At 40.2% G+C, this 17752-nt stretch overlaps 1 protein-coding gene across 1 annotated transcript; it reads right to left on the bottom strand.

Moving 5' to 3' along the window:
* Positions 1–16810, bottom strand: DNAL1 (dynein axonemal light chain 1). The gene is made up of 9 exons (XM_063117640.1): positions 16728–16810; positions 15249–15329; positions 12748–12786; positions 10618–10727; positions 8565–8620; positions 6590–6645; positions 4253–4379; positions 2869–3015; positions 1–1926 (listed from the first exon to the last, which is right to left on the bottom strand). Exons 2-9 carry the CDS (start codon positions 15249–15251, stop codon positions 1880–1882), a joined length of 585 nt encoding a protein of 194 aa, XP_062973710.1. The 5' UTR covers positions 15252–15329; positions 16728–16810; the 3' UTR covers positions 1–1879.
* Between the last annotated feature and the right edge of the window lie 942 nt (positions 16811–17752).

Raw genomic sequence — 17752 nt, 5'->3', positions numbered from 1 at the left:
AGGGCAGGGAACACCATTCCTATGTAGTGTTTTACTGTTCCCAAGCACCTAAAGAAACAAGTGCTATGCCAGGAACTGCCAACCTTACTCATCCATTCACAAAAGACTAACTAATTTGTCAGCCACTTAACAATGCAATTCTATGCATGTTTACTCAGACATAAATTCCATTTTACTCTATATGATTAAGAGAAAATTTATAATTGGCTATTACCAGTAATGAACAGATTTGGGGCAGCGTGGTAGAGTACCGTACAAGTAAACAAATGATATACAACTGCCATGTTCTAAAGTTTGTGATGGTATCCAAAGGCTAAAGTACAAATATTACTGGGCAGGAGATTATTCATATATTAGTGTGTGTAGAAGCTATGTAAAATGAAGTACACTGACAGTGCAATTCCGCACATGCCTACTCATAGGGTCAATGGGACTTACTTCCAGGTAAACGTGAAGAGGACTGCAGCCTTGGGGAGCAATCCTATGCATATTTAGAAAGAAAAGAAGTCCTACAACTTTCTTCTACAAACTTTTTCTGTCTAAGCATGCACAGGGTTGCACCTTTAACCATTTTGCTGTGATGCTTCCAAATCAAATGTTAACAACAAAACTGATTGTCAGAGCCAAAAGCATCAAGTAGGAAAAACTGGAGGAGAAAACTAATTTCTGAAAGCTATAACAGGTGAACAGCTGTCTTCAGCAAACAGCACACCTTGTTTCTCCCTTTTCCATCTTTTAGGAATGACTTAAAAAGTGCAATGGTACAAATAAAAAATATCTTGAAAGGGGGGAGTTTAGAGCCTTTTCATTTCATCTAAAAATAAACTGAATGTAAGCAGACAGCTCCTCACTCCTTTTCCCTTCTTTCCTTCCTGCAGTTTCTTCAGTTGTCATTTACAAGTGATTGAACCCTGAAACTGAAGCTTATTTTCAAATAAGCTCAAGGTTCAGGCCTCTTTAGACAGCTGCTGACCCTCCTTAGATTACTCAAATTCCTCAGCGACGAAGGACTTTGCCCTTCAGTAATGTTTACACCAATAACAGAAGTTCTTGTTCAGCTTGAGAATCTCTTGTTCCTTTAAATAAAAGTATGTAAAGGAAAACTCAACTAGAACATCAAATCAAATGGTTGTTAAGAAAAGAAATGCTTCATCTACAACAAATATATAGTCTTCACTCTTTCATCTAATACTGTATATAAAAATAGTAAGGGGCTCCCAAAATGTTAAAGAGTAAGGTTCCAATGCAGCTTAACATGGTAAGTTCTGGACGCTCTGCTAGTGACACTTTGTTTTTGATTCATGCCATAGACTTCATTTCATAATAGACAAAGGCAACATTGTTGTCAATGACTATATGGCTATAATTAACATAGCAGATGGGAGAAAAATGTTGAGACACTGTGACAAATATTTAAGCATACCATGTTTCAGGTCCTTTCTTTACTGAGGAGATGCTAAAAGGAGCACATGATATACAGATTTTTAATACAAAATGCTGTTTCTTTGTCCTCCACTTTTCAGAGGGATAAAAAAGTCAAAACAAATGTTTTAAGCAAATTCACTCATAACTAGGAATACTGAACATAGGCTTTTTTTAAAAAAAAAATCAATATGTACTTGCAAAAATCATGTATTAAATTAAACAGTAAATGTCCATAATCAAAATAAAATCAAACAAACAAGGACAGTTGCTTCACATAATTGGCATCCCCAGTTTTGGTAAATAACTCTTTGGGTGAGAAAGGAGAACAAGGAGATGAGTCAGTTAAAAACATTATCCAAGATTTTCTTCAAAGACATTTTTATACAAAAGCTTCACGTACTGTATAGTGCTGGAGATACATCAATAATTTAATAGGAAAAAAGAAAAAGTCGTGCTAGTTTTCTCCTTCTTCACCTTCTTCCTGCTTAATAACTGGAATACCTAAAAATCAGAGGGGAGAGGGTGGGTTTTTTTTTTCCTTTTAATAACCACTAATAAAACTTTAGAGAAAAATAGAACAAATAGTAAAGCTCACTACTCTAAAGCCCAGTTTGGACTTAACATGCCAGCAAGTAAGCAGATTACCAATGCACCTGCTGAACATCACACAGCAGCACAGATGGTTTAGGAACAAGGAGCAAGACGGAGAGAAACCATCTGAAAAATCTAATGAGAAAGACAGAATCCTCTCATCAACATCTAATGATTCCAGCATGCTTAATTAACTTCTTCCCTTTCTCACAGTTGACTACAAACTGTTCCAGCAGCCTGGAAGAGTTTCTCCCCCCACAATGCTCTTCCTATTACCTGAAGAGCAAGAGCTAATAATATTTTATATCATAGGCTACCCAGAATATGTGGAATGCAGCCTGACTATTTCAAATGCAAATATCCAATTGGGGAAAAAAGAAATATACACATGAAAGCCAGTGTGATGTAGTGGTTAGAGTATTGGACTGGGACTCAACCATGAAGCTCACTGGATGACTTTGGAGCAACCATTGACTCTCGGCCTAACCTACTTCACAGTGTTGTTGCGAGGATAAAATGGGAAGAAGGATCATGTATGCCACCTTGGGCTCCTTGGAGGAAAGGTGAGACTTAAGTGTAACAAATAAATAAATGTATGATTTTTCAAGGAAATACCTTAACTTTCGGCCTCTACCAAAGGTTGACAATGGATAATTTGGGTTACATAGCAAAAGATATATTTTAAAACATTACCTGACATCAGGTCTAGCTAAAATCAAACAAAACAACAGGAATCTCAATATACCGGACAGAGGAGAATTCTAACGCACATTAACTTCTTATGGGAAACTGATGTTAATACTTTGCCTGTCTCATCAGCTAAATGCCACCCAGCTCCTACTTAGCTCTCACCGTCAAGTTTCTTCAGTTTGGGCACTCGCTTGGTTGCTTCCTCAACCCAGGCACTCTGCGAATCGGCGGAGTATTTCTCTTCCAGTGGATTACCTACAAACACCAGGTCCTCCAATAATGGCAAGTCCGCCAGCCTCACAAACTCTGCTGCAGCCACAAAGAGATACAGTCAGAAATTAACTGTGTGTTATGAAAGTCAAGAAAATCCTCAGAGTTGTATAACATCTCCTCTTCAAGACCAGAAGGGCAACCAGCAGATATTGAGTGAAGCTTATTCACTGTGCAATATTTAACTACCATGAGTTTGGAAAGGACAAGCTGGAAACGTAAAGCAGCTATACCACCACGTTCCACACAATTCAGAAGTTAATGTCTTCTAAAGAGTTGAGAATGTCTTGCTCTAGCAAGTATGAAAAATCTATTATGCAATGAAGACTTCCTGCTAAGATTAAAGGTGCTGCTGGTGAGCAATATGTCTGCCCAGGAAGGAAGTGGTCAACCTGTTCTGCACTCCCAGTGAAAAATCAAGTTTGCAGTCTGGGAATGCTGTTAGATCCAGTTTTGTCACTAGACACTCCAGTCACATTTCACTAGCTGAAGTTCATGCATCAGCTGCGGCCCCTCCTGATGTAGATAGCCTGGCACAGTTATTTATGTTCTGGTAACCTCCATATTAGACTCCTGCAGCATGCATTATGTGGGACAGCCTTTGAAGACTGCTCAAAAATGTCCGTTATCTAAAATATAGCTAGGTTACTAACTGGGAACACTCAACAGGAACATATCTTCCCAATTCTTAAAAGTCCCTCCCCCCTCAGATGCCAGTGCATTTCAAAGCACTAGTGCTTTACCTTTAAAGCTCTATGTGGCTTGAGACCTGGGCTACCTTTTCCCACAAAAGCCTGCCCATATGCTAAAGTTATTCTTGAAGGCTTTTTTCCAAGTGCCCCCTCCTTTGGAGGTCAGGAGCGCAGCTACTAGAGAGCCTTTTTAGTTGTGGAAGCTTGCCTCTGGAAGGCTCTCCCCCTGGGAGATTTCCTGGTGTTTACTCTTATACCTTTTCAGTACCAGGCAAAATCCCTTTTATTATCCCAGACCTTTCAAAAACTTGGCTAAATTTTGTTTTATATAATCTTGCTGTAATTTTTTGCCTTTACTTTTCTGCGGTTGTTGTTGTTTTTATTATGAATACAGGATTTTGAAATCATTTTATATCATTTCTTAGCCACTTTGGAAACTGAAAGGCATGGTAGTCCAAAACACATACATACATTCTTATCACTTCAGAAACCTCCTGCACCAACCAAAGTTACTGGTATGAACTTGCTATTATTACCACGAAGACAAATGATGTTTCAGAAGACAAACAATAACTCTGGCTTACCCCAGTCTTTCACCAGATTATTGGACATGTAGAGAATCCTCAGCTTCTTCATCACATGGAGCCCTTTCAATTTCTCAATCAGGTTGTATGAGATCCACAGCTCCTCTAAAGTATCTCCAACTGCTTCCTGAAAGACAACGTTTTTAAAAAGTGGACTCTGCATTTTCCTGTTCACAAGTAAATTGTTGTTGGACCCCTAAAGGGTACATCAAAGAAACAAAAGTATTCCTCTGAAGTCCTTGCTTTCCTGTTAGCAGGCTGCAAGCTTAGACAAGTCTAAAAGAGAAAGATGATGATATAATACAGAGAAAAATCAAGATCCACAACCCAGGATATACTACATAGCAATCCTAAATGGGGTTGGAGAAGAGTGAAGTCGTGGATCCTCCATTCCTGCCCAAGCCCTGCTGGCTGTGGTGCCCAGGGTGGAAGGTGGGCAGCAGCAAGGCCCAGGGAATCTTTCCTTATAAAAATTCTCGCACCCCTTGAAGCCAATGGGAAGGAAATGATTTTCTAGACCCATTTCAATCAGTATTTATTATTTATTTATTTTATTACATGTATATACCGCCCCATAGCCAAAGCTCTCTGGGCAGTTTACAAAAGTTAAAAACAATGAACATTAAAAACAGATAAATGTAAAATGTAAAATTAAAAATGTAAAACCATTACAAGCATAAAAACGATATCGATTTAAAACAACTATTCTGGGGTCAATTAAAAATCCAGCATATGTTGTTAACTGCCTGAGAAGAGAAAAGTCTTAACCTGGCATATCAAGGAGGCCTGGTTTGGGACAGAAACCACCTCGGTTGCCCTGTGGGATGAACGTTGCAACCCTGTTGGTTCTCTTGACCTCTCTGCAATTTTCAACACCATCAGCTCTGGTGTCCTCCTTGATATGCCATCTGGGCTAGGGCTTGGAAGTACCGTATTGCAGTGGTTCTGCTCCTACTTGGATGGTCAATTCTAGGAGGTGGCCCTAGATTATTGCTCTGCCCTGTGGCAGCGAGCTTATGGGGTTCCATATGGCTCTGTTTTATCTCCCATGCTGTTTAACATCATTATCAAACCACTGGGAAATGTTATCCAGGGATGTGGTGTCACAAATATGCAGATGATATTCCACTGTACTTCTCCTTTTCATCTAATCCAGGTAAGGCAGTGGGTGTTCTGAACTAGTGTCTGAGCATGGCAATGGGCTGGATGAGGACCAATAAACAGACTCAATGCAGGTTAGTTGTAGGTGCTGCTAGCAGATGGTTCATCTGTATAGCTGAGTGGTGGTCAACCTGGTACAGAGTGGTTGCACTCCCCCTAAAGAATCATGTTGGTAGTTTATAGATGGTCTTGGATCTAGCACCTTTGCTGGAGGCATAAGTTGCCCCAGTGGCTAGGAGGGGCTTTTAGGCTGATATATCAGCTGCGACCCTAACTGGACAGAGATAACCCCGCTAGAGTTATCCATATTGTGGTAACCCTCTAGTTCGATTACAGCAATGCATTATATGTGAGGCTGCCTTTTAGAACAGTATGGCCAGTCCACAATAGAACAACAGCAAGATTATTAGCTGGGACTGACCAAAATAATCACATTATGCCAGTGCTTTGTCATTTGCACTGGCTGCCAGTCTGTTTCTGGGCCCAATTCAAAGTCTTGTTATTAACCTTTAAAGCCCTAAATGGCTTGAGGCCAGATTTTCTGTAGAAGCACTTCCTCCCATAGTCACTTCTGGGGGCCTTCTCTGGATATCTCCACTAAATGAGATGAAACAAGAAGCTACTAGATAGAGGGCCTTTTCAGGTGCAGTGAAATGGATGTGAAATACCCTCCTCAGAGAGGCTTGTCTGGCACCTATATTGTGATCCTGTCAGTGCAAGGACAGTGCCTTTTTATTCTCTCAGGCTTTTTAGTTGTTTTTAAAACCTCTCTAAAGTGTTTTTAGATTGTTACACTCCTTATTGGCCTCTGCTGTTAGTTTTAACTTGATTTTATACTCTGGCTGTTTTAATATGTTTTAGATTTTATGTTATATTCTTGCATTTTTTGGTTCAACATCTATTTTGTGAACCGTCCAGAGAGCTTTGGCTATCGGGTAGTTTTGAAATGTAGTAAATAAATAAATAAATAAATAAATATATAAATAACTGCACAGTTGCATGGAAAATTTTCTTGATTGGTAAGGAATGTGCCAGTTGCTGAAAATATTGTTCATGTTCCTGCATTTATTATATTTTAAACACTGTTAGCCAGACACTATTGAGCTCACTAGTTTGCAATATGATGCTCACTTGTTTGCAATGGTACAAGCAGTGACCATCTGTGTGATTACATACCAGCCCATTCAGATTCTTTATGTTGTTTCTCCCCAATGACAAAATCCGTAGGTTTTCTGCAACAGAAATAAAGCTATTATTTTTCTAAAGTACTGGTCATATAAATAATGAGGAAACTTGATACAAGCCCAACACACAACATCCAGGAGTAATTTATGTTGATCCAGCTGTGTCAAAAGGAAAAGGATGCAGTCAAGGCAAAGGATGGAAACAGATGGCCCCTTACTGAGCAAATGCTGCTCAAAACTGTCCTGCATGGTTGCTCTAACCATATGGGCAGCCAGACATCTCTAGGCTCTGGCCATGCAGTGAGCAGAGTATTACCCCTCCCCTACTTCTGCACAGTAACAGAGGTGTGCAGCAGTCAGTTCACCATATAGCTGGAGCCTACAGATAACCAGGTTCTCATGTGGATAGATCCACTATGTGGGATATTTTCCAAAGCAACCACATAGTAAGCAATCATAATTCCCTGCAAGAAGTATAATGAATGAGGTGACTGAATACTCTAGAAACAAATGTAGAGGGTTGGATCCAACAGTGTCAGTCTGCTGATGGAAAAGGGATAGTTTCCCTACCCCTGGAGCCCCCTGTGTTCCTTCAAAATCTGCTCCAGAAGTCTAGGAACCCACCTGGAGCGGATTTTTCAGGTGCCACTGAGAGCTGCAGAGAGGACGAAAGAGGGAGAAAGTCCTGTCATGCTAGCTGACTTCTGCTAGCGAAATGTTGAATTGAGCTAGTGTCATGTTTTCAATGTTGCTACTGTCTTAATCAGGCTTTGTAGCCAAACCATAATGAATGCTGCAGAGATTATAGATTTTGCTTATGGTACTCAAAAAGGCAGTATACAGGTATAAAACAAATTGGAAATATACCTGCCCACATGTTTGGATATTCACACGCATTCCCCAGTGGCATGAGATCATACCGGAGAAGTGGCTCTCATACCATTGTGTGTCTGTGTGTATTAGGGAATGTCTGAGGAGTCCAATCAGGGGGTGAAATCCACCAAGCTTTCAGCAGTTGGGTCCCCCAAACTCCAACTTGGCTGGCTCAACTCGATCTGTGTGAGTTGGGCCAGCTCATGGGCTTCTGCTGCCACTGCACACAACCCCCCTTCTCTCCTTGCCAGTGCCTGAGAGTTGTGCACAGCAGCAGCAATAGCAGTAACAGCAGGGAGAGAGGGGAGCCATGACACTGCCCTCCCTGACTGCCACCGCAGCTGCTATCACCACCATGTGCAACTCTCCCACTATCCCTGTGGTACAAAATATGTATACCTAAGCACTTTACAGCCACAGTTTGCACAAATTACGCTAATTACTGCTACAATTTGCCTAAGCTACAGATGTTGCTGTTCTTACGCAAGTCAAGCCAGAGGCTCCAGGGTAATCTGACAGATTTCCCCACAACGGACATCCCTAGTTTGCATACATGTGTGCGCATGTACATGAAACAGGGTAGGAGTCACAACCCAGACAAATAGGGATTGCGACATGCAGAATTTTATCATCCAATCAGGAGCCAAATATAATTATTCAAGGCTTCCTAAAATGCTATTGCTTATTTAGATTTCAAGTCAAATCTTTGGTTTTCAGATTGTGTCTGCAGCATTCAACGAGAAAGATCAACACTAAATAGCTCTTTTTTAAAGATAGCACCAACTGTTATAAATAGAATCAGACAATAAATATAAACCTTGGGCCTGCTCACACACTGCTTTGAAAAATAGGATCGCCCTAACCCCATGATATAAAATACATGGGCTCTCCTGGTTCAGTTGTTACCTTCTAACACAAAGGAAAGGGGTGAAGCTAGCAACACAGAGTGGGTGGATGCACACAGCCTAAGACCTGATCCTGATCTTGCTGTTCATCGAGGTCTGGGGAGAAGAAGTGTCAGAACAGTCACAATTAGTATATATATATAAGGAAGCAGCTAGAAAATGCACGCGGATCATTCAGTTATCACTTACTTAGCGCATTCAAGTTGGCAATTTTTTCAATGCAGTTAGTAGATAAGGACAGCTTTCTTGAAATGGAAAAAAACAGAATGATATGTTAATAGCAAGCAACACTAAACTTACTGAAGCAGTGTTTCTTCACAATTAACATTTGCTCTGAATAATCCCTCCCTTGTACCTTTATGTATATATCAGTTCACACAATTCCTACAGGGCCCTCATATGTGGTGATTTGGGTATGCACTAAGTTTTCAATGTTTGTCACAAAATGACTGTCAATATATGGGCACTATGAGCTCAAATTGTCGAGCTGTATATTTATCTTGCTATATGTGCTTTATACTGTCTATGGCATCTAAGCTGAAAGGAGAGCAGGGACAACTGGGGAGCGGGTAGATGGCATCTGGAATCAGAAAGATTGGGCAAGACCTGTGGAGTGTGATTGGCTGAACAGCTTTCTTTATTAACTCTGTACCAACTGGGTTGCATAAGGAAAGAAAGTGTTCAGCCAGGCCCCAGGTACTGCAACACGGAACGTTATGTCCATAGAACATTGAACTAGGAGCGGTTTATCCTGCTGCACTACAAATAAAGCTCAGCCTCTCTTAGGAACCAGGAAAGGGGTCCAAAGGGGATTAGCTGTACACGTTTTTCTTTCTTTTTCATGGCAATTATATACCGCTGTTATTTTTTCTGACAATACATTTTCTTTTGACTTGCTATATTTCTTTTGGCTATGAGAAATGGGCCCAGGTGTGACTCAACAACAATAGAGGCCTTTTGATGAGTTTCCAGTACACAATTCTCCATTTGTGCATCTGACCCACACTAAACACACATCAGGAAAATACTCTCAGGCTTCCTGCTTGAGAAAGGTTATCTAGGCTTCTTTTAACAGCTTAGTAAAGAGAGAATACAAGAAAATCAAAATATTTGAAACCTGGACATAATATACCAACCATTCCATGAATACCATCCATAGAGACACAAAGCATTTTGCCTTATAAGACAAGTGGGACCAATATGAAATGGAAGAATAGCTATGATCAAATTAAAGGATCATGCAAAAATAGGGTTACAAAACTTAGTTATGTCTTATTGTGGGGGTGGGGAGCCTTTTATCTGTTAAAGGATGCATTCTACTGGGGTTGGAGGCTGCATACCAGCAGGGCTAAAGCCAGCGATGGATGGGGCCATTGTTTTTAAGAACAAGAGTCCTGCTGGATCAGACCCAAGACCCTTTAACTAGTCCCACATTCTATTTCTATACTGACCAACCAAATACCAATGGGAAGCCCACGATATGCTAACATGAACACAACAGCACCATCCTAGTCATATACCTCGATAATTGCTATTCAGAGATATACGCCTCCAATACTGGAGGTAATATATAGTCATTATGTCTAATAGCCATTGATAAGCTTATGTTCCATGAATTTGTCTACCCCCTTTTAAAGCCATTTAAGTTGGCAGCAATAATATTGTTATGTAAGTACATTTCATAGTTTAACTATGTGCTATGTGAAGAAAAGTGCATCACTTTTACTACAAGTCTGAACTGACCACTTGCAGAGGGCTTTTAAAATTAGACCAAGAGCTTCATGTGGCCCTAGGGGAAGAAGGTTTTGTGTGATACTTATATTGACAAAGTGATTGGCCAGCACGCCAGAATCAGAAACCATGCTTTGAAGTGGATTTGTGTGTGGTTAGTGTGATGTCTGAACTGAACAGTTACAACTGTTGCTCTGCCTTTAGAGGCCAAGCAGTCAGTATACCAACTGGAGTGCTAAGCAATGGAAAATGCTTAGCACTCCAAGCATTCCTAGACTTGTACATTTGGAAGTTGAAACTGTGGCTTGGGCTTTAAACAGTGATTAGTGTGAATCATGGTTTGCCATAATGTCTGAATTAACCCTCTGTGAGCATGAATTTAAGTGGCTGAAAAGGCACCATTTATGAAAAAGGCTAAGTGCTGAAACAAAGAGGTATGAAGCTCTGCTTAGAGGCACTGATCAGTAACCTCAGGTGGCTCCCACTCTTTCTTTTAACATACAGAACGTACTCGCAGTTAACAAGAGTGGAAAGAGATGCATCCATCTTCTCTATAGGGGGAACTTGGGCATAGAGTTTCACTTCCTTGGCCTCAGATGGCTTCTGACCATTTTTTTCTTCCTAGGGAAAGAGAGAAAAGGGGCCATCGTCTTCAAACTACAGTTATATTCAATTTATTCTACTCAAGAGAAATAAGAAGGAATCCTTCTAAAACATATTTGCTAACAATGCACTCAGCTGCAGAATAACTTGCATATCAGCTGCAGCTACTGTTGGCTGCAGCCAGTGAGTGTATTGTTTTTTTCAACCTGGAATGCAGTTTCGCTCACATAATCTATGACAAACTGGTTGCATTGATCTGGGGATACTATAGATCCAGATTATGGTTAGGTACACTGTAATTAGTAACCCAATACTGGAAGGTTTGGGATAGAAAGCCCTACTTGTTCATCATGAGTAAACTACTGTCCAAACTGGAATGAAAAACTCCCTAGTCATAAACTACGCCTGACTGAACTCTGAATTTGCAGTGAAGTACCACAAAAAGTTTTAATAGAAGGGACTCTCAAAACAACAACAACATTCTCCAAAGGCTGACCAAATAGAAGAGAAACGAACCAGAAATAGAGAAATCAAGCCATGCGTTTTCTGTTCAACTGTAAGACAATAATTCATGGCTAAAGTAATAAACCATGGTTAACATAAACCATGGCTTAAAATTATGTGTGAATGCAGCATTGTAATTAACAGCCTATATTATGGTCATCTAGCCTTTCTCAAATGTAGTTATAACACTTGCTGTTACTACTTCTGCAAGCAGAAAGTTATACAGACAGTAATAAGGTTTGCACTAAACAAATGCTACATTGTTCCTGCGGAATAAACAACCCAGGAATAGGCCAGTGTTACACAAGAACCAGGTCTTGAGGCAGGGTAATTTTACTTGTCCTTTTCTTTCCCTTGAAGAAGGGATTGTCTCTTTAGTAATTAGACTGAAAAGCTAATTATATGAGAAAGGCAAGACAGCTGGCAGAAGATTTATCAAACACCTAATAGGAGACTGAAGTAAACACATTTTGCTAATTACATCAGTCTTTACACTGGCTCTTCATCACACTTTGCATCAATTCCAAGTTTTTAATCCCTGCTTTTTAAGGCTTTCCATTTCTCTGCCCTGATTAAGTCTAATTCCCTTGTCTATCTCTTCTTCTTCTTCTTCTTCTTCTTCTTCTTCTTCTTCTTCTTCTTCTTCTTCTTACGTTTTATCTTCTACAGCTTCCTTCATCTCACTCTCTAAGGCTTCCTAATATACTGTGCCTTCTGCTTAGATATGCATGCTCCTAATAATCAAAGAGTTTCCATTTCCTCCTTCTGTACCCAGTTCTTTAACAAGCCTCACCCAAACCTGCCTAGCATGACTTTAGCTCAGCCATCCACAACCTGGTACTCTCCAGTTGTTTTAGACTATAATTCCAATAATCTCTGACCATTTGCCATGTAGGACAAATGCAGGGGTTGTAAGGGCACGAGATTGAGGAAAGCTGCCTTAAATTTTCTTCTACTGCCATTTGACTCTCCTTTTCCATCCCTGTTACTCTTTATGACATCTTGAAACTATTAAGGCTGAAGGCAACTCATAATTAAAGAAAAAAAGTACTCCTTCTGTGTCTTGCTTCTTTAATGAAGATTCTAAGCCCTTAAGCAATGACTATGTAATGTCTCTGTACAGAATACTGTTCAGCACATTGTTGATTAATAAACATTGTTGATTAATAAATATTAACCAGAATAGTTGTTTTAAATGGATATTGTTGTTTTCATGCTTCTGATGGTTTTAAATTTTTATATTTGTTTTTAACGTTCACTGTTTTTAACCTTTGTAAATCGCCCAGAGAGCTTCGGCTATGGGGTGGTATATAAATGTAATAAATAAAGAAATAAAAATATAAATAGAAGCATACAAACACAAAATTTCAATGATGTTAAAGAATAGCAACGTTTTATTACACAGATTTATTTCAGTCATGTTCCTTACAAACAGCTATTTCTACATCACTGCAGGGGGGAAACCAGGACAAAAGCCTTGTCCTTCACAAAGAAAATCCATGAGACTCCATAAACACAACACATTTCTACTTACCCATTTGGCTAAAGCTTCCTTGATAGTTGTTGCTTTTGCCTAATGAAACAAATATATGAAAGTACATTTTAATGGACTAATATAGGCAGTCAGCTAGTAAATTTTCTGACTTTGAAGTGATTAATCAATTATATTTTAATACATTTACATACCACAAAAGAAGACATCCTTGTCAAGGAAGGGGCCAATTTGATGAGTAATTTACAATGTCATAAACAGAAGCTAACATTTACTGTTAAGATATAAATGCTTCCTTGAAACAAATTTTCAGCAAATTTAGGAATATGAGATATTTCACATTATATAACACATCACAGTTAAAACAGAAGATCCAAATTTAAAGGACTTCAGGCATAAATTGTCCTCCTATACTCCATTTTATCCTCCCAACAACTTTGTAAGGGTTAGGCTGAGTCAGTGGGCCTGTTCAGAAGACACCTTAAACCCTGCTGTGGTTAAGGCAGCAGGGTTTAAGGTGTTTTGTGCGATGAGTTCTGCTAAACCCTGCTCACTCACTAACCACAGTCAGACCGTCTGCAGCAGGGTTAGCAGCTCTAACCATGGCTTAAAGCGTTGTGTGTAACAGCACAGCTTGTCATTAGTGCTAACCCTAGAGAACCACAGTTTCGCTAACAACAGAGCCTGAAGTGTCATCTGAACAGGCCCAGTGACTGGTCCAAAGTCTCCCAGTGAGCTTCATTACCAAGTGGGAACAAGAATCCGGAACACCAAGTCCCAGTCCAATACTCTAACCACTACATCACACTGGCTCTCCATTACTAATTGATTCATGTTTGCAACTCCATTTTTGTTCAGAATACAGCTAAACTGATATTTAACAAAATCTCAGGATAGTAGAGCAAAAAAAAAGTTAAAAATTTGGATTTCAAAGTAAAATAAATAAACAATTTCCACCACTTTGAAGATGAAAAAATGTTTTTGCCCATTAAATGCAGTTTAAAATGTTTTCTGTAATGACTGATTATTTCCCATCAGTATCAACTAAAACCTATCTGGACAATACCATTACCTTCAACCACCACGTCCTAATCACGCATACCAAGCATTTTTTAATACTGAACAAGTTAGGTCATGATTCAAATAAAATGTAACTTTTTTTATTTTGAACAAAACACCGTATATTGCCACAGTGCTTAAGAAAAAGCTATCAGTCCCTGATTTCTCATAATCAGCATATTGAAACACTACTAACAGATATGATCACCAAAGCTGTATGTTTCAGGTCAACTTTATAAATTTAAAATATGACCTCTGATGTTTCTCATATTTAAACCCATCCAAAAGCTGGCTTTAAGTACTGATTTGTCTATCTGTTTTAGAATTAATCAAATCAAATGTACTAATGTGGTATAGTTGATAGTGTTGCATTTATATGTGGGAGACGTTGATTCAAATTCTAAAAAGCCATCAAGCTAATTGAATAGCACAGGACAAGACTAATCCGCCTTACAGAATATAACTAACTAAATAATATAGGCCTTTTTTGCACATAATGACAACCTAGAGTATGGGTTGAGTATGGGCTGGCATTGAATCATGGACTGCTGTTGTATTGTGGGTAGTTATGTGCAAACCCTACACTACAGTTTAACTATGGGTTGTTGACCACAAACAACCCAGGAAAAGACCCCATGGTTTGTTGTTGGGTTGCAAACACTGGGCTGTTTGTGGTTAACAACCCATAATTAAACCATATTGTAGGGTTCGCGCATAACAAGTCACATGCCCACAACTGCCATGCAAAAATAGCACCCACTGGCACTTGGCATGATACACCAGCCCCACAGGTAAATTAAGTCACAGTGGGCTATTGTGTCATGCAAACCAAGTCATACTCCACCCATACTCCGGAGTGTTGCTATGCACAAACCAGGTCATATTCTGGGTTGTTGTTATGTGTGAACCAGGCTAAAGTCATGGTTTCTATAAAGTTTTCAGAAGGCTACCTATGGCTTCATTCTTTGTAATTTCAACCTGAAGGGATGAAAATTATTTGCATTTACAACCAATTGTAATATCTACAGTTAAATTTTGCTACTCCTACCTAGAGACAGCAGTGCCACAAAATATATCCATTGTATCTGAGCTTCACAGTAGCTATGCCAAAAGTAAAAGTGATTTAGGACAGAATACAGAAAAGGGTTGTAATACAAAATATAATACTTAAGAATGAAACTGCTCTGTGATTCTGTCTTGCTTTGGATGCAGCTTTAGGTGTTTTGCTGCCTTTATGTTGCAGCTGTTAAAACCCACAATAAATTCAGGCAATTCATTGTGTTCAACTGCCTAAAAGAGTACTGGGTCAAAGGGAGTGTTTTATAGTAAAATAAAATAAACTCCATAGGAGGTAATACAAAAGCATTTTGTCCCTACATTTATTGTGTTGATGCATTTTAAATAAAGTTATCTGAATGGTAATTCCAGTCAATCTCACTAATGCAGATTCTATATTTATATCAATCTTCAAAGTATTCATTTACCATTCTGTTGATCACAACTTCTGACACTCAGATGATTTCTGGATGATGAATATTTGCATTGACTTATTTGGCTCTCTCTTCCTATGGGGGAAAAAGTGTTAGGATTACAACAGGCTTCAACCATCCTATGATCTCAAAATCAAAGACAAGAGAAAAACATTTTGTGTCACCTCGTCTCAGAGATGGGCAAACTTCAAGCATGCAGGACCTATCTTTGTTTTTTAACTAGAACTCAGAGATCCACCAGCAGGAACCTGATGCAAAATAGTTACTTGGAATTAAAGAATTTTGAGCCCTGAAACTGAACAGAATTCATAGTTCTTCCACACACAAAACCACTCCTGGTTACCCCAAGCTTTCATCATTTCAGCAGCACAATTTGGGGAGAAGGGAAGCATTTTGTTGCTGCTATTTTTTAAGTATCTGGGAATCAGAAATCTTTTAACAATCTGCTGCAAGTCACCCAGTATATCTCACAGTACACTTTTCTATCCCTTTAGGAGACCATTAATGTTTCTGATGAAGTTGGCTCTGGCTAATAAAACCTTATGCCCTGATATCTTTATTAGTCTTTAAGGTTACACTACATTACTTCAGGGTGCTTCCAGATAGACAGCTCCTAGCACCATCAAAACATAAGATATATTACAGCTAGTTTCTCCCTCAACAGATTTTTGTTTTTTTGTGGTATCAAAAGAGACAGAGAGAGAGAGAGAAGCAGCAGCAGCAGCTTTGGGAGGGTTGCAAATGTAAGCCAACATCATCTGGACCCCTGTCAAATTCCATGTTTGAGTCAGGGCAATTGCACACTAAAAGTCTCCTCAGTAATCATTCCTCTACAGGAAAATTAGTACTAGTATCACAATCCTACAGGTGTGGGACTAAGACTGGCTTGCCTGAGATCACACAGCTCAAGAGAGACCTGAACTGGAGGATTTTCAACTCGCACAAGAGAGATGATGATCAGGCCACGTTTACACAACTAGGGAGGGAAAGAAAACACAGAGGAAATCCTTCCTCTGCCGCCGCCGCCGCCACCACCACCACCACCACCATCCTTGCTTCAACCTGCACCAAGCTGAAACCGCATTCCCTGCTCTGAACTTTTTAAAGCAGCTGTCCTCAAGCCCTCAGCGGTCCAGCAACTCCTCAGCTCCACGAGCCACACAGCCGCCACCACCCCTTTCCCCAAAGGGCGCCTCCCTTCTCTCTGGTACCTGGACCAAGCAGCTCTGATCCTCCAGGCCTGGCAGGTTCCCTCCTCTCCCCGCGCAACTCCTTAACCCCATCCCCAGTCGCTGCAATGACTTCTTCTCGCTTCTCTCCGTTATTCATCGTTACTCCCCCCTCACCCGGTCTCGTGCGCTTCCCTGCCCAACCCGCGACGACCGCCTTCGCCAAGCCCAACCACCGCGCGCGCCCCGTCCCTCAGGCCTCTCTCTCTCCCCCCCCCCCCCGGCAGCCCCCCAGCAGACTCACCATTATTATTATGATTCTGGTTGCTACCGTCTACTGCTCCGGTTGCTATGGCACGCTACGCCCGTGCGCATGCTCACCTGAAGGAAGGGCGGGTGGGAGGCGTTGGGCGGCTGAGCGAGCCGGATGAAGTCAACAGTCGGATCATAGAGATTCACCTGAAAATAGACAGGCTTCTACTCCGGAAATCTCATCCTGACCATAGAGATCGAGGAAAGGCCATAGTGACAGACCGATTCCGCTATTATTTGGGGTCTCAATTAGAGTACAGTTAGGGCGTGCTGCGTTTGGAGAGGGCAATTTACATTTTTCAGAGGACTTTGCTATATTTTTTGGTAAGATACTTGTTTTCGGAAACCCGAAAGATCCAACGACAGAGAATTGAATCCAATGGTAGTCCTAATTAGAGCGGGCCGTTTAAATGAATTAGATTGAAGTTAGAATAACATTGGAAACAATTGTGGCCGGGGCTGGCAAGGGAATGGAGACTCCCTCTCCTCATCAAGTTTATCTTTCCCCAGGCTGGATTTCCTACTTATTTTTGTAGCCTTGGTTGTCTCACTAAAGTGGTAATGGTGACAGCAGTCACAGGAGACTATTGTTGCATTAATCTTATAGTAGCATATTCACACCTCCCACTGCCCCAAAAGGTCTTATAATGTCATATATTGCCGTGCAAATGTTTCCTGAACTAGAAATAAATTCCACAGGGATAGCTGTGTTAGTCCTTGCAGCAAAAGCCATGAATAGTTTTAAGTAATACATTTATTATGGTAAAAGTTTTTGTGGGCCACAATCAAATTCATCAGATCATGAAGTGTTACCTTGAGACATAGAAAGTACAAATAGTGATCATTACATTAAAGAGCAGTGGCCATTCACAAAACAGTTGATAGTGGAACTGCTTGGATCAAGGGATGCAACTCCTGTGACTTGAATTGGGATCAAGAGGGTCTTTTTTTCTTCAAAATCATATTATATCTCTCAATTTGTTTGCCAGTAGCATGATGCCTGTGGTTTTATTAATA

This window comes from Elgaria multicarinata, chromosome 2 (assembly GCF_023053635.1).
Source record: "Elgaria multicarinata webbii isolate HBS135686 ecotype San Diego chromosome 2, rElgMul1.1.pri, whole genome shotgun sequence".
NCBI classification, from domain to species: domain Eukaryota; kingdom Metazoa; phylum Chordata; class Lepidosauria; order Squamata; family Anguidae; genus Elgaria; species Elgaria multicarinata.
The sequence above is the reverse complement of the archived record's forward strand: the minus strand, read 5'-3'. Positions and strand labels throughout refer to the sequence as shown.

Excerpts from the sequence above, each read along its gene's own strand:
- DNAL1 (XM_063117640.1), bottom strand. Across the intron at positions 6,646-8,564 it reads TGCCAACTTGAATGCGCTAA|AAAACCTACGGATTTTGTCA; the intron begins GTAAGTGATAAC and ends TTTCTGTTGCAG. Across the intron at positions 1,927-2,868 it reads CAAACTGAAGAAACTTGACG|GTATTCCAGTTATTAAGCAG; the intron begins GTGAGAGCTAAG and ends TCTGATTTTTAG.